Source organism: Calidris pugnax, unplaced genomic scaffold (assembly GCF_001431845.1).
Source record: "Calidris pugnax isolate Ruff unplaced genomic scaffold, ASM143184v1 scaffold232, whole genome shotgun sequence".
Lineage (NCBI taxonomy): Eukaryota > Metazoa > Chordata > Aves > Charadriiformes > Scolopacidae > Calidris > Calidris pugnax.
Window position 1 is genome coordinate 42606 of NW_015090956.1, and position 17868 is coordinate 60473.

The 17868-nt window shown below is 38.6% G+C and overlaps 1 protein-coding gene across 11 annotated transcripts in view; it reads left to right on the plus strand.

The window, feature by feature from the left end:
* GIGYF2 (GRB10 interacting GYF protein 2) overlaps window positions 1-17868 on the plus strand; it is an 81653-nt gene that overhangs the window by 16038 nt on the left and 47747 nt on the right. For 10 of the 11 annotated variants that reach the window (XM_014952130.1, XM_014952135.1, XM_014952136.1 and 7 more), the window contains 4 exons: window positions 1896-1991; window positions 6584-6692; window positions 14259-14370; window positions 14930-14970. In XM_014952130.1, coding sequence (XP_014807616.1) covers window positions 1896-1991; window positions 6584-6692; window positions 14259-14370; window positions 14930-14970 — 358 coding nt within the window. The remainder of the gene's footprint in view (window positions 1-1895; window positions 1992-6583; window positions 6693-14258; window positions 14371-14929; window positions 14971-17868) is intronic. The other variant, XM_014952140.1, reaches the window with a different exon arrangement.

Here is a 17868-nt window from a genome sequence, read left to right on the forward strand (position 1 = left end):
TCAGCTTGAAAGTTGGGCAATAAATCATATTAGCAGATCATTTTAAAAACGGCAAGAGCTCCCCACTTCTCCTGACTGAAGGCAGCTCGCTTCAGTAGGTGACCAGCCCAATGAGAGCAGTCCTCAAGTAGTTTGCTTCTCTGGGACTCAGGACACAAATACAATCTAGCACATATAATAGAAAGGAGCAGGGTAGAAAGGCAAGAACGGCCCTCTGGTTTAATTTCAAATGAAAGTTCTCAGTGATACAAAAAAATCACATTTCAGGGAGCATTTCAGGCAAATAATTCATACATTCTGCATTTGTAAACATTAGGTTTTCATGCGGATTCTGACAGAGGTTGGGTTATTGTTGCAACAGGCCCATAATGACTTGGAAGTCTGAATCCCTCCGAGAGCCTTACCTTCAAATTAGGGAGGGATTGCAAGAAATGATGTCAGGATGTGCCTTTAGCTTTCCATATAGTTGTGCACATGCACCTCCATGTTCTTACCCTACTGTGACTGTGCTGACATTTTCATACAGTGCTGGGAGCCCTGTATTGCTTATATGCACATTCAAGGGCACTGAATGTCAGAGATTTTTTTCAAAAGCTGTTAAGTGTGTTATAGCTTAAAGCCATGCTTTAACATGCAGAATGATCTTGTTCTGCTTTGAGAAGCTGCGGTTTAAACCTTGATGTTATGCTTGAATAAGTCAGCCTGTCAGAGGTCGTTGTTTTTTGCAATTTGTGTGTGCTATATCAGATGATGCTAACACCCTACAGTTAAGACTGATTCAGAACAACCTATTAATACCCTGTGCTACAGGAAGCTCTCCAATGGTTATGAATGGTCCAAAAGAATATTTTCTCCCTGTGCGTTTGCCAGAAGGGCATTATTATTAGACTATGCCTTGCTTTTTATATGCACATGTTTCCATGGTGTTGAGTAATTCTAGTTGCTGAGCCTACTCTTGACACTGTTTCTAGTCAACTACTAGAAGTGATGTTTTTCAGCTCTATTTTGTACCCTAGTACTTTTTCACTGTGTCATCTTCAATCTTCGCTGGCTGAAGATTAGGCAAAGTTGCATCTCTGATTAAAAGATACTCTGATTGAAAGCAGGAACGCTTCTGCTAGTGAATACCCAAATGAAAAAATAAAACCCTAGGTTGCTTTGCTTCAGTGAAAATTGGGAGAAGTCTTTATCTCTAGTATTGTGAACTAGATATTTTTGAAACACTTCTCTGTTGGCATAATTAGAACTCACTTGGCTGTAATTGCAGCTTCTTGTCCCTATGCTCAAGGTCACATCTGCTGATGGAGCTTCTATCTGATGATGGACTGATAAAAAAAATAGTGATAAAATTTATTTTGATTTAAAACATCAGTCTACTCTACTTAATACATCCATACCTATAGTTCTGCTTTTTTTTGTTGTTTTACTCCCCTTGTTGGTGGTAAACTGGAAATGCTGACTTCAAATCAAATACAACCTCTGTGCTATATATGGTAGTTTTGTTAATATATAAATAAGAATCTGTCTCTAAAAGTGCATTGAAGTTAAAGCAATACTTTTTTGATTTACCAAATGAAATTTCACTTGGTTCAGATTTGAGCTGCAGTGGTGTGGAAGTTTGAATTCTGATGTGTATGATCCTGATACTTTTTTTTATTACAGTTGTGGGTGGTGCATGCTTTGGATGTTTTGTCTATAAGATTTTTGTTTTCTGGGGGGCGTAATTTGCAGTGGAGTTACAACCACCCCCAATAAATGTTATTGAAGTACTGGTGTACTGGGTAGATGGAGGCAGAGTTGGCAGGATAAAATATTTTTGTAAATCAAAGTATGTGGCATCATCCCTGAAATGGAAATACTTGAGTATATTTGTATGCTATTTTCCTTTGACACAGATACCTTCAGACCTTCTGGATAAGGAGTTTCTGCCTATTTTACAAGAGGAGCCCCTGCCACCACTGGCACTTGTACCTTTTACAGAAGAAGAACAGGTTTGTATCATTTGGGGGTTTTTTGTGGTTGTTTATTTAAAAAAAACCCAAAACATAACACCTTTAGATTATAATTTATGTAAAGGCAAAATGAAAGTATGCCTCCATTGAAAACATAAAATTTGAGGTCAGTAGGTGTCAGGGAAAGAAATTATGAAAGCGTGCTGTGGTATCATAAAGTTTAAATTTCGTTCATGCTCAATTATTATCTTAAATTTGAAAAAATATTTTTCATACAGTGTTCTGTTGATGGCAGACAGTCAACTTGTTAAATCCAGGATCATTTTCTAGGGAAAGAAATTACGAAAGCGTGCTGTGGTAGCATAAAGTTTAAATTTCATTCATGCTCAATTATCTTAAATCTGAAAAAAATATTTTTCATACAATGTTCTGTTGATGGCAGGCAGTCAACTTGTTAAATCCAGGATCATTTTCTGGGAAGCATTACCTATTTTTTAAAATACACAGTATTTTCGGATCAGTGAAAATTTTTGTGCCGTTTTTGGACCACCTTCGCTGTTTTAATAGAAGTGTCTAAGCTCTGTAACTGCAGTTTGTTATAGTCTTTGGAGAAGTGTTGAAGTTTTTTTGACAGTTAACATTTCTTAGGAAGCAGCAGTACTCTGAATTACTTTGTATGGTAAGCAGTTGCTTGATTACTCTCCTGTTTGGTCTCTATAGGTATGTAATTAATCGGTGAAAAAGATAAGAGTGAGAGCAGGTAGTCCACAAAAATTCCATTTCAGGGGTGACTGATCTGAGTACTCTGACAGCCCTTGCTTTTAATTCAATTCCTAGCAGGGAAAACTGTTTGCCCCCCACTCTGGATTAATGCCTCTGACTTTCGACTCCGAATTGATTCCTTCTTTATGGCTGTTAGAACTTCTGATCTTGCAGTCGCTTTCTGGTTTGTCATGTTTCTTAGCACTTTCCTTACCTCAGAATATTGTGGTTTGACTTTTTTTTTCTTTTCTGAAAGAGAGATGAGTGTTTTTACTGACTTGAGTGTAATTTGATTTTTGCAGGGCTCGGGAGTATCAGTATTAGTTTTTTTAAGATTTCAGAGCTTCCTTTGCCCCAGGCTATTGTATTCTTGAATTTTTCATCATCTTTTTGTACCTGTGTATTCTGGCATATCCTCTTCACCTCTTCTGGAATTCCTTCCTCTTCAGAGTTGACTCGTATTTTTTGTCTTTTTTAGGATGCTATCCTTTGACATAAGATACTAATAGTTTAGATTTTAATCAGCAGTTGTATTTAAATTCACATCAACACACTGTAGGCACTTCATGTCACAGTCTTAAAAGCAACTGAGATTGAGAATATGCTTCTGTGGGAAATCTTAGCCATTCTCTAGTGGGAACAGGAGGGATGCAGGCAATAAGCCCAGGAAATGGTGAGTCAGACATACAGTAGCACATCAAAATATTGAACCTCACTGTTAAATACCTTTGGACATAAATTTTTGCTGATGCATAGTGGAGTCCTTCAGAAAATAAGCTACAAGCCTTTTATGGCTAAAAGGGATGTTGGCTTCTGGTGATTGTCAAGATACTCTCCAAGAGGAATAGTAAGAGTTTAGGGCTATGATATTGAAAATGTGCTGAGTAGCCTCTTGGTACAGATGAGATGGTAAGTGCTGCTGAGCGTCAGGGGTAGGTGGCCCTCTGCTGCAGTGCCCAGTGTTTCATCAGTCCTGAAAACTTCCGAGGAGTTGATGTGCACTCTGTCATTGTTTTCTGCAGCTCGTTTACACTTTTAATCATACAGGAGTCTTCATGGTCAGTTGAACAGTTCTCTACAATCTCCACAAAAATCTTAATCTGAAAGAAGAGGTCCATATTCCCTTTCTAAGAAAGTCTTTCCTTTAATGCTTTCTGGGCACCCAGAGGATGTGAACAATCTGTTTTTCTCATCTGAAGATTTTTTTTTTTTCCCCCTTCATGACTGATTTGAGATAGCAAAGGAATGGCAGAAATTCCTGGTGTTTGTTTCCCATGAGATAATAACATCATTCATCATCAAGAATCACACTCAGAAGTTATCTTGAGGTGAATGTTAATGGCTTTGCTGCTAGTTGTGGTTCAAGGCAGCTCTTTCACCTAAGGTTGATAAAATAATTCAGAACACTTTTGTGCTCCCTCAGTGGATACCGAAGGTAGTATTATCCTCTTGGGACTTGAGGGACGGAGATTTGGGATCAGCCTGTAGAGGACAGGCTGATCAGAACACGTGTAATTTGGAGTAGTGTTCAGTTGAAGCTGAACCCATCAGGTTTACTCTAGCGTTGGATTCGGAGCAATTCTTGCTTGCTAACTTGAGAGTTATGCACTTGATAGAATTGTTATAGTATGTGTAGTATGTGCCCAGGAAGAACTCGTCTGATCTCTCTCAAGATGATTTAAAGATTAGTTATCTAGACGTGTATGATTTAAGCTTAAATTTTAGTCCTGTGAAATTTAAATAGTCAGATACTTTTGGCTCCGGAATTCCCTGTTAGAGGACATGGTTATACTTTGGACAGAATGCTGGTTCTTTTTATCCTTTTTACATAGAATGTCACTTCCCTGGTGATAAGGATGCTGAGCTAATGTAGAGCTCCACTGATTCACCTTGTATTAAGATTTGTTATGACATAAATTTGTCTAACATCTGTTTTCAGGGAACTGTCTTTTGAAGAAAAGAAGGTTTCTTCAGATATAGCTTTAACAGAGGTTTCTATCACCGACTACTGGCAATATGCAGCATATGTTCCTTTGCCATTTTTCCCCCCAGTTATTCCTATTTGCATTAGGAAAGAATTCAGTTGTCTTAATCTTACCTGCTTGTAGAGTAAGGGAGTCTCAAGCTCTTGTTGAATATAATGGAGGGGTTTTTGTGTCTTCATTGGTTACATTTCTGATGTCTGTTTCATGGGACATCTTCCATTTGCTACTAAAGAATTAATTGAGACCTTGTTTCGGGGCAGCTTTGTTCTTTGCTATGCATTGTGAGGGACAGACACTGAAGTAATTTACTAATCAATAATAGGGTGGTTTTTGCTTAATTGGCTTCACTTTTTTGATATTTTTGTGATCTTACCACGTGGATTATTATCACTATGCACGTTACAAGGATTCCATCTTCACCACGGCAAGCTCTACAGAGGGGAGGTAGAATTTCTTTAGAATTTAGGCAGAGAAGTAACAAAAAAGAAAAAAGGCAGTGAGATTATTATTTTGTTCTTATTGGAAAAATAAGGCATCAAAAATTAAGGACTCTCCTATGCAAGATGATGAATTTGATCAATAGCTTAAAATTGTTTCTGTAGTAAAATATTTCACCATTTCACAAAAAAAGCAGAAGTATCCACAGCAAGAAAGATGGTGATCTGCTTAGAGGCAAGTGGGGGAGGTTCATTTTGACTTGTTGAAATGGTTGGCTTAAACTTTAAGAGCTAACTAGGAAAATAAAATCAGATTTACTGGAGGCTGACCTTGCTATTTTGCCATGCATGGCTGGATTCCTCCCACTCCCCCCAAAGTCTATTTACTTACCAGTTCTCTCTTGAAGAGAGAATTCTCTACTTTATAGGAAGAACATATAAAGCAGTTAGGCTTGTTTCTGAATTGGGTTAAGACTCCTTCAGATTTCTGTTGGCTTTGATGTTAGCATTTAGACTTTAAATAGCATATAATTGCTTGTCTCATTGTTCTCTGAAGATCTTCAAAGTCTTAGTAATTCAGATGAGTTAGTGTAAGCTTGCCACCTTTAAGTTCCTATCAAGATACCTGATGTAACAGCTGTCTGGAGTCCTTTGCATTCTAATTATTTAAAGCTTGCTTTCAGAAAGTGTGTGTGAATTCAGGTTTGCTTGTTAACATTTCTGAACATGCTCCTGAATTCTTTGGCCCGGTTTTCTAACTATTTGTTGGAAATGAATGTGACCAGAATTCGTTATAATTATCCATTCTTTATTGAAATAGCTTTTTCTTTAGCAGCTATTTCATATTAAAGTTAAGTTTTACTGGTGCTTTTTGTCTTACTAAATGAGTATCACTTAAATTTTAGAAGTCTTAAATACACTTAGTTTTGCCCAAAGCATGTTACTCCTATAATAAGTTTAGAGGAAAAAAACCCAATTTATTTCTGCAAAGGAGACTAACAAAACTTGAATAAAATTATATATACTGGTTTTTACATGTTCCTGCTTTGAAGTAAGTTTAGAATTGGTATTAATGGTGTCAGTTATAGGCAGGTGTCAATCTATTTTTGCAACTGATTAAAGCTGCTAATGTTATATCACTTCTGTGTTTGAATCATCTGATAAAGGAGTAGGTGCTCACCTGCTGCCTTTAGAGCATGGAAATTTTAGGTAAGTGACTTGGAAGCACTAATGTTGACAAACATCCTTTTATGGAGTGGTTCACCTACTCATGTTGTCAAGGAAGCCTTTTCCTTGTTAGTATTAGTCAATTGCAGAGAATCTGTAATGAACATAAGGAAAGCAGGCCTGGTATTAAGCTAAATTTAGGATATGATGGTGTTGGTTTGTTGTTTGTTTTTTTTTTTTTTTTTAATAAAATCTCACCATGGCTCTTTCTTCTTGGCAGAGAAATTTCTCGATGTCTGTAAACAGTGCTGCTGTCCTGCGGTTGACGGGACGCGGAGGAGGAACGGTGGTAGGGGCTCCTCGAGGTCGAAGTTCCTCTAGAGGTCGAGGTGAGCTGTTAGTGGGGTGCTCTGCAATGTGTGAAGGTGATCCAGGTTAAAGCTTCTGAAAGATGTTAAATGGGGCTTGGTTATAGCAGATTTTCTCATGCCCAGCTTCTTTTCCCTTAAGGCTTTGACACCTTTCCAATAAGATACTGTTGCAGAATGAACATTGCGTTTAGCGATCGTTCTGCTCGCTTTAGTGCGCATCTGGTACCTGTGTTATGTGTCTTTGTCAGATTGGTGGGTGTGGAAAGCAAAAGGAAAAGTAGTTTTGTGGTGGGATAGGAAACTGTTTTGTTCAGAATTATTAATAATAACTTTATTAAAGGTATAAAAGAAATTTATAGGAAAAGGGAAGAAGAATCTGCAAATGTATTTAAAATATTAAGGTTTTGTTCAGGGGTGTTCAGTGTTCTGAAAAGTCATTTTTATTTATTAACATCCTGAGAATAAACAGGAGAAGGTTAATGGAAAGACATAATTGGATTTGGGAGAATTTGAGTCTTGCCAATTCTAGTGCATCACTATAGTCAATGTCTCACCCTGGATCGCTTCAAACATTTGCAAATTAATTGAGAATATGTCCTCAAGCTGTATCACTGGATTCAAAACAAACTGTTAAATCCAGGATTTATCTTAGCAGTTCCCTTTCAATGGGCATGCTGCTGTGAACACTATTTGGGGGTGTTTATATATTAATACAATGGGTTACATTTAAAATAGTAAGAAACGAATAACTTGGAAATATCACCAGGAGTAATTAAACATGTAATCTCTGTCTTTGCAGGTGTTTAGGTGAGGTTTCTCTTAGGGTCCTTTCTAATTTAATTCTAAATGTTCTTAACTGGTGATATTTTCAATAACATCTTCAGAAATCACTTCTGTACATAATTAAATGCTTGACCAGAATTTTGCTTTGACTTAATTTGTTCTCTGATTGTTTTATTCTCATTCCTTAATCCTGCTTTTTTTCTTGGTTTATGTCTTTCAAACATTTGTAGATTGTCGTCTGTCTTCTTGTGGTTGCTTCTAAGCTAAGGCATATACATTTAAACTTCTGCATGGCTGTCTCTGGATTTCCCTTTCTTTATTTATCATAGTCTTTGCCCAAATGTTCAGGGCTTAATTAAAAAAAAAAAGTATGCACACATATATAGATGTGGGGTGAGACTGTTACTTACATATTCCCTTCTATATTTTTGTTGTACGTTTGAAAGCTGTTGGCTTTTTGTGATGTGCTTTCAATGTGCGTATTTGCATTTCTACCATCCGTGTTTCACTTTTGCTAGGAATATGTGTATTAGCTATTTGTTTTCTAGATTTATTAAGACTTAATTCTGCAAATTAGACAAATGCTGCTTAAAATTTGGTGATTTAAGATCATATGACCACTAGTGTGCTCTCTAGTTTCAATCTCAAAAATACCTTGACCATTTCTAATTTGCCAAACACTTTCTTTTTCTTTCTGCTGTCAAATTTCTTTTCTTTATTTTTTTTTTGCTGCACCATGAACAATGAATGTCATCCTTATGCAGTGAGCAGTGGCTTGCTTTTTAATTGCCCCCATGAGTTTCAATGAAGTCATAGGGTTAAACGTGGCAAAATATGGCTTCTAATCCAGTAATTCTATTATTGAATCTATTTGTATGCAAGGAAATTTTGTTTGGCAGTAAGGTTTGATTCATTACACTTCAGTGGATGGAACTTAAAATTTATGCATATATTCCTGTTTTTTTAATGCTTCATTTTTAGACGTTAAAAAATACTAGCTCATGAACATTGTTGCAAAGTTTCTTTTTCATCCTATTTTTTTTTCATCCTCATTTGATCTTTTTCTCCTAATTTGTATGAATTGTTATATGCAGTGCTTGTTAGGCTACACTGTCGTTATCTTCTGCTAAGCTGTAAAGGACACATTTCCCCACCTTACTCGCTTAATTTTTCATTCTTGTTACAGTTTGAAATTGTAAATTACTTAGCTTTCCCTCTTTCATTGATCTGGTTGCTGCTTGTTTCTTCCCATAAACAGTTAGTCTTGGACTTAAGCCATGATGACTCTTCACAAAGTTTCTTATATCTCAGGAAACAAATTAGGGCTTCTGCCAGGACAAAATTGTAGATTTTTTCATAATTATACACGCGATGTTCTTGTAATTAAAGACTTTGTTTCAAATAGTTATTTGTGAGAAGCTCAGCATAGGACTGTTGACATCTAACTTAGAAAAGTAACACTTTACTTGCAAGTAGCAAGCTTTAAACACAGTTCTATTTTTTTCAAGTTACAGTGAAAAGGACTTGGAATTTCTTTGGAGTTTGTTCACCAAATGAGCTGCTTCACTTAATAGTTTGAAAACGTTTTTCTCTATTGCCTTGCAAAATTGCCTTCGTTCAAAAAGTTAACTGGTGTTTTTCATGAACTTTACATCATCGTATGCAGCAAAGCTGCAGCTGGTCAAATGCGGATTTCAGCTTTACCAAAACAAGCTTACTGTCTCAAAGTGACTTTCACAACAGTAACTTCGGGGAAAGAATTTGCATGTACAATTAGATTTGTTAATTAAGTTCCCTAACTGAGGCACAACTCACAGAATTGTGTTCCAGCATTTGGAAGTGTGAGAGGGGATCTGTGACAGACCGACAAAGGGAAGAACGGATAAACTGCTGGTAAAGGAAGGTTATTGTTAGAACTCTAAATGTGACTTCCCTTATCAGTGTTTAAAACTACGATGTAACACTCAGTGAATATTTTCTCATAAGTCACCACAAGTCTTACAACGATTACATTTAGCTGATGTCAAAATTATTAGTGTGGAAGTTGGGTTTGATTTTTGTTGAAAATGTGTCTTTGTGCTGAAACACAACTTTATGTTAAACATTTGCAGTGTGCAGCTGCCATGGTTAATACTGTATGTGCCTGCTGTGGAGACATGAATCCGAAACACTTTGTTTAGTTCTGAAGTTATATTCTCTAAAGAAACCAAGTACTTGCACGTGACCTTTTTTCTAATTGACTTGTTTTCCTGGGAGCTCCCTGGGGTGTGCAGTTAAGCCCTGTGCTTTGTGCTGGCGGGACTGGAATGTCAACATTCACGAATAAGAGCCTCAGACGAGGAGAGATTTAAATAGTCCCTGGAATGGGCTGTAAGCTTACAGACACCTTGTTTTGTAGCTGTTCTCCTTTTTGGTTAAGACTCTTATGAAGGGTACTTTGCTTCCCATTAGAACTCTTTCCCCTCCCGCTCTCTTTCCCCCTTGAAATCTGTCTTTGCTGCTGTTGGAAAGTGTGTAAGTGGTGTGAAAGTGGAAAGTTCTCATACCTAAACTGCAGTACTTGAATTATAACTGCTGGGCACTTCCCACACAGTAGTGTGACTGCAATTGTAGATCCTACACTCCAGTCATGCTGTAATTTCAAGAATGTACATGTTGTATTGTGTTGAGGGTTTTTTTTTTTTTGTAATGACAAGTAGAATGACAGAGTGTGCTACTTCTTGCCCTCTTGCTTATGTCTCGTATTTTTTGCTTAAATTCAGACTTGTCTGTTTTTCTGGTTAGAGACTTTTGGTGGCTGTGATAACAGTATCCAGTGGATTGAGATCCTCACTCTGAGGTTTTTAAGGTATTACTTAAATACATATGACACAGCTGTTCCCATTCAGTTCTTTAATGAAAGAGTTTATTGACATCCATTGACTTTGCATTCAATACTTTGTGCAACATCTTCACCTAGAAAGCCTTCTCATGTGCCAGGCCTCTTTTTCACAAGTGGCATTGTATTTAAAATAAGCATGTTGCTCTAAATGTATTAGCCACAAAAAAAGCCAAGAAGTGCAGAAACAGAATGGTGAACAATGTGCTTATACGTGCAGTTTTATCCTCTCTGCAAGAGTTTTTCATGTGTTTTGCTATCCCTATTAGCTGTGTACCCGTGTGCACTTTCAGGTCCAACTCATCTACATAATACTTGCTGAATGTGTACACCACAGTTTCCCTTAACTATCTACTTACGTTCTGTAGCTTGGAAGGACCTGTTTTAATGCAGTATGCTTCTCATGCAGTGCTGTACTTGGTTTCTCCAGGAGTTGTGTGTGTACTTCTGCAGGCAACTGTTGACTGGGCACATCCCATTCACAGCCCCAAATCCCCACAGTATGCCCCACCTCGAGGGCTGTGTCCAGTTTTGGGCCCCTTCCCACAAAAAAGACATTGAGGGGCTGGAGTGGGTCCAGAGAAAGGCAATGGAGCTGGTGAGGGGTCTGGAGAATAAGTCTTATGAGGAGAAGCTGAGGGAGCTGGGGGTGTTCAGCCTGGAGAAGAGCAGGCTGAGGGGAGACCTTGGTCTCTACAACTCCCTGAAAGGAGGGTGTAGCCAGGGGGAGTCAGTCTCTTCTCACAAGTCACAGGTGACAGGACAAGAGGAAACGGCCTCAGGTTGTGCCAGTGGAGGTTCAGATTGGCTATTAGGAAAAATTTTGACACAGAAAGGGTTATTAAGCTTTGGAATGGGCTGCCCAGGGAAGTGGTTGAGACACCATCCATGAAGGTATTCAAAAGACGGGTTGACATAGAGCTTAGTGACATGGTTCGGTGATGGGTTTTTTTTGTCAGAGTTAGGTTGATGATTGGACTAGATGATCTGAAAGGTCCCTTCCAACCTAGACAATTCTATGATCCTTGACCATGTGCCTTGGGGAGTGCAGTGACCGAGGGTGGCAACACAACCAAAGAAAAGGTGGCTTTACTAGGTCCTGTCCAGTACTATGTGGTATCAGTGCAGCTGGGAGCTGAGTACCGTGGCCCTGCAGGCAGCCGTAATCTGAATTGCTGAGATTCATTGTTTGGATGTTTTGTAAGGTTATCTTTTAATTCAGACCATTTCGGTAGCTGAAATACTGATGAACCGTGACGTAGAGGAGGGTAAGTGGAGAGAGGTTTCTCAGGCTGTTGTTTCACATACTTTTAAAGCTGCCATAAGCCATGCTGCTCTTAAAACAATTCTGGTTCTGTTCTTTACACAGGACATTTGCTTTATTTGCTGATGAAATCTCCCATATCACCAGCCTTCTGGCTCTGCTAGTTGTGTGTCTGCGATCAGTAATTGGTGTGCTTGCTCATGCTGCAAGGAGAGCACTACAGATGTTGCTGTCACTCACTGTAAAAAACAGAAAAGGACAACCGGTTTTGTTTCTTTTGGAAAGTATATGCAACTTTCCACCTCCACTACCTCAGAGACAGGAGATGAGTCAGTGCCTTCGTTCTGTTTTGACTCTGCCTGCCCATGGCTTTCTCCTGTGAACTGCTTTTGTGTTATCTCCTGTGAGAGGAAGGAAGCAAGCTTTCCTGTAGTGAAGAAACTAGGCAAAGATTGCCATTGCATGAGATGCTTAAACTTGCCTGGGCTTTATTTGTGAAGATCAACAGCTTGGAGTCCTTTTCCAGGATCTTAGGAGACTCACAATGCCTTAACTGAATAAACACTGTGCTGGTTATGATGTTGTGTGACAGCTTTACAGTTTCTTTCCTCTGCAACTTACTTTGCACTCATGACTGTGGTCAACTTTCTAGTATTGGACTTCCCATAGTGAAGGTATTTGTGTTTCTAGTACAGTCCTAGGTCTGATACTCACCTCTCCCTTGCCTTGCATGGTCAGTCAGCTCCTGAGCCTGCACCTGAGTGTAAGAACTGCTGTGCTGAATCAGGCAAGGGCTCCTTTAACTCAGTATGTCTCTAGCCACAGCCTAGAAGATACCTTGCAACAGAATTAAGACTGTATAACAATACAAAGGTGAAGAAGCATCACTCATATGCTCAGCTTCCAGACATTTGCAGCTCGTTGCAGTCCCTGAGACAGTTGTGGTCTCTGTGTTTAGTAAATTCAGTGTTATTTGTCTTTTACGAATTTGTCAGGTCTCCATCTGAACTTAAGCATCCCCAAAACTCTGTGGTAAGGAAGTCTGCATCTCTCTGAAAAGGAGGTCGGCCACTTGAACCACTTTGCTGGTGCTAGCAACAGGATAGTTTTGTCCAAAGAGGATGTTTAAATCCCGTTTCTGAAGCAAAAGGAGAAGTTGTACAGACATTGACTTTATGTGGCTTCCTCATACACCCTGCAGCCTGTGCTGACTGATAGGAAATCAGAGTGTATTTGAGGAGCCTGACTAGATTACTTGGGGATCAGGTTTCTTTTTCTCTGCTTGGAAAGCACCTTTTTTTTATTTTTAAAGAGATTTGGTATATAATAGTAGAGAAACTGTTTCAACTGCCTTAATTATTTCAATTTTTTTTAGAACCTCTTTTCTTAAGACACTGGAATATGGTACAATTATGATGCATCCAGGTGTCTTTAGATTTTAGATGTAGAGGCTTGTTATCATTTCTGTTTTCAGAGGACCGCAGAGACTTGGAGTCCATTCTCAAGGTGTTTATTTCTTGTTCCATTTGGTCCTTCTGTCTTACTCTTCCAGATCTCTGGCCTGGTTTGCGCCTCATCCTTTGAGGTACTTGTTTTCTTGAAGCCAGGAAGAGAGAAATATGAAAAGATTGAGGTTCTTGGTGGTTTAACAGCCAAGAATTCCCTTTATCAGGTGCTTTTTAGGCTCTTGACTATAGAGAGTGCATGTGTATGTAGGCAAGGAATTACCCTGACAGCCAGCTGATTGATGTGTTTCACTTGTGTGTTGTCTTGCCTCAAGATCCTTAAAATGCTATATTTGTTGAGAAAAACCTCCTATGACTTCTGCTGTAGTGCTTTGTGAAGCAGTGTTTATCTTTTGTAGATCTGGAAACTTCACCCCAGCCATTAATCTTGAAGGTCTGGGGACGTGCGTGGGTGTTGTTTTTCTGTTGTGTTTTTTTTTTTCCTTTTTTTCTTTTTTAACCAAACACCCCACGCCTACCCACATGCTGAAGATGTGCCTCAAGATGCTTTGCTTGAGGATACATCTGTAACTCTTTGGCTTGAGGCTTGATACTTGGTAGCCACCTACGGAGGATCATTTCTTGAAAAAGCAAGGAGGATATTTTTTTTTTATCCTGTAGCTATTGGTGTTCTTCATGCTGTCCTGCCTATACTTGTCCTGTGATCCTTCTTTTCTCCCCACTGCTCTGCTGGGAATCACTGGAACTGGGTAGCGGTGAAGCTTCCTTCTCCCTTATTAACCTTGACAGCAGTAATTAGGAGTACATCTGCAGTGCAGTACCACTATACTGGTTTCCACTCTTAAAAGCAGTCTGGTTTTTGAGTGTAAAGTACACACGTGCTGCGTGGATGTTGGGTGAACAATGTATCCTTGTTTGGTAATTTCTGTTGGGTAAGTATCTGTTTTCTGTGTTTTTCTGCATAATATTTCAGCATTGTTTGCCTGTTTTTCTGATCTTGTGCTTCTTGATAAGAATTTTTACATAAGACTTTTTCTTCGGTCTTTGTTGCTTTTTCCCTTTGCCCCAGATAATTTCACTGGGGCTTAAGACTGCAAGATTAGTTCACAGGGACACCAGGAAAGGGAAACCTACCTGATTCTTTCAATTTCTATTATTATTTGTACAAACACTTGTGTTTTTTGTCTTTTCAGGCAGAGGCCGAGGAGAAAGCGGTTTCTACCAAAGAAGTTTTGATGAAGTGGAGGGTGGATTTGGGCGAGGAGGGGGCAGGGAAATGCACAGATCACAGAGTTGGGAGGAAAGGTAACAGAACTCAGACCCTTAAAGTTTTTTTTTACACACATCTGCTCAGCTTCCATTTGTGCCTTTTGACTTCATATGAACATTTTAGGAAAGGTGATTAGGTGTATCTTTGAGTGGAGTATCTGAATTTCTTAGATGGATTCAACACAGTAATGTTTTTAGAAACTCAGGAGCAAGTAAAGGTATTTTTGCAAAGAATTTTTCTGCTGAGTTCCTGGGAAGAAGGAACTGATTTAAAATAATATAAATTATGACAGTTGCAGCGGAAATGATGGATGAAAATATGGATTGCTAGAGGATTTGCTTCAATTTTAGTCTCAATGTTGCTGACAGTACTTAGGATCACATTTCAAAACATACCTAGGTGCCAAAGACTACGTGTTTGTCAGTGTTCCTGAAAATTTCAGCTGTCCCTTGGACCTTTAAAGATACTGCTCATCAAGCTCTGATTTTAAAAAAGCCCCCTACCAAGTAAAAAAAACCACACAACAAACCCCATACCTAGAATGAGAGGAGTAGTTCCAAAACCTTATTTGAAACTTCTATTCTGCCTTTCTAGGGGAGACAGACGCTTTGAAAAACCAGGGCGAAAAGATCCAGGTATGGTTCTGTTACTGTATGGGCAGAAAATGGGTGGGAGGAGCAGGGTGTGTTTTGGGGAAGGGATCTATATATACCTAAACCTTTCTTTTTGCTCCAAATATACTGTTGATACAAGGTTCGTGATACTGTGCCAGGTTACCTATGTGTTCCCAAAGTGTTGTTTTCCTTATTTTGTGTTGTTTTCACTATTAGACTTTTAAAAGTTTTAGATAAGAAAAATCTGCAGTAAGTAGGTTCTGATTATTCAATTAAGATGTGATGTCTACAGCTGGAACTAAATTCCTGTAGTTCTGTGAAAGGAGTCTTTGTGGTTAACAGGTGTGATGTGGCAATATGCCTTTGCAGTGCAGCTTTTAAACATTCCTGGTGTGTGCAGTTTTGGTACCTGGGACTTCTGTACCATGTGAACTGTTAATTTTTTTGACTGCTTGTGTGAGGTAGATCCTAGCAGCAATGTTTTGAGGTTCCCAAGCTGATGGATTTACTATCTGTCAAATTAGTTTAAGTCATCATGGAAGTCTTCTGTTTGTTCAGGTTATTGGGTTATTCCTCTCCTATTCTGTTTTTTAAATGCTTCACACTGGCCAACTTCAGACAGAGTACTGGATCCTAAATTTTGACCCAGTATGTCTGTTTGAATGTTCAGCTGACCTTGGAGTGGGTTGTCATCTTGAAGATGGAATGTACCCACTCTATTCTGAGTGGTAAGAACATTCAAGCTCTCCTCTATTAACTTACACTACAAGCCAATGATTTCTGCTTGGTGGGACCGTGCGTTGATTGTTCTCTGGTGTTGACCTTGCTATTTCTCTGTGACATGTTTCCATGTGCATGTATCACATCTGTGCTTAGTGAGAGCTGTGGTACTAATAAAAGCATGCCAACAATGAGTCTTGCCACTTCAGGACCCAGAGGATCTTTTGGTCTATGAATATCCTCTGTAGTTAATATGTTGATGAAGCGTAGGTCAGAAAAGACAGTTGCAGGTTGGATTTCAAGACAGACAAACCCAAAGAGATTCAGTTGCAATTAGAACTGCTACTTAGCTGCCAGTATTTTTTTAGGAAGAGTAGCGTAAATTTTAATTTAATAATCTTCCAGATTGCCATGGTGGACCATGCCTTGGGAGTCTTAAATTACCATGTTTGCTTTCAAAGCCCTCCCAATCCTTTCTCTATGTATGAATTGATTTTCATGTATGTTAGAATGCTTTTATTTTTCTGCTTTTTAAGTTGAAAGGCAACACAAACCTAATGGGGTGCTTGTTCTTGGGATAAGGTTGTTTCACTTCCAGATACAGACTACAGAATGTACCACATTTCCAATTAAGATTGTGATAAAAATACTGCATGCCAGTTTAGGTTGAGATGTGAGATGTCCTTACTGAAGCTGACTTCTGCCTGAACATGGGGAGTTAGTGCTTCAGCTAGTATAGAGAATGTCTTGTTTGTAGCAGTTTCTAGTGATTGGGACCCTGGAGTCTTCTCTGAACCATTTTCTAGAGAAGCTGGTGTCCCCATGTGCTTTATTGGAAGTCCTGGTTCATTGTGAGGAATAATGTGCTTATTCTCAAATCATCATCGTCATGTGTCTTTCTGTAGTGCCCGATTGCTCCTCTTGAGTCTCTTGTTCTATTTCTCTTCTAGTTTGAACTATTTTGGCTAAAAGCTCTGTACTGCAGTATGATAGAGGCAAGAGACCTGCAATCTTTCTGAAGTTTTAAGTAAAAAAAAAAAAATTGTTTAAACACAGTAATTTATTTGCATATGGCTGTTAGAAATTAATGTCCCAGTAAGTGGGAGGACTATTTCTCTCCTCTTTGCCTTCAAAGAGAAATGAGGTGGAGAGCACAAAAATATTAACAGAAGGTGTTTGTCTGTTTTGACTTGAGCCACGATTAATAAACAAATAGTTACTGTTATGTAAAGGCTTTCCAGTGACAAAATATTTTGGGAATGAGGTAGGGATACAGGTGTGTGCCAGAAGAAGCTCTGTTAATACCAAGCAGCAGTGAAAGCAGAGAGCAAGGAGTGGATTGACATGCAGTTTGTAATTTGGGTTGATAGGCTTTAGCAGACACATATATTGGTTTCTGCTACCCCGGTTAAAACTCCTTAATGTAGGTTTTTATACTCCAGCTTTATGTGCTTCATTTTTTCATTGTTCTTTCATAGGGCATTGGATTAGCCTCAAATTACATAATTTAGTGAGTTGCCAGCTTTTTCATATTCCTTGTTCTGGGTGATCACATTACAGAATTAATAACAGATCAAATATTAAGCTCTTCTGGGCATTCATAATGGATGACAATGCAAGAACCCTTCAAATAATAATCACGAGATTAAAAATAAGACATTCAACGGATAATTGCTTTGCAAATATGATCAATATGCTGTTCTTAAAAAATTAATGATTGCTTTTTCAGCGCTCGCAACAGTTTGCAAGGTCACATTTGACTGATTCTCAACATAAACAATGTCTGTTCCTAGTTTCAGTATGCAAAGTGAAGATGCACAAAGTATTGGCGAGTTTCTGTTGCAGACTGTCACAGCTCTGGCTCTGACAGACTTCATTGAGAACACAAATTGCTTCTGGAAGGCTGAGGCCATTAGCAAAGAAAATGAGCAAGTTGTTTTCTCGATCATGGCTGTCTTTTAGAACGGCACGAAAGCTGCTTAATTTTCTGTGCAGCCCCTTGACTAATACCAGCTTAGTAGCTGAGGGGATTTGATTAGTTACCAGCAATTACACACTGCTAGTAAATAATTGTAATGTAGATTAAACAAGACATTTAGAAAGTCAGTTGTAGAAGCTGATTGAGTGCTGTTTAATGTGTATTTTTTGGTTAGGTTTGGAAGACTTGAATATAAAAGGGGTGATTAAGTGACTATAAAA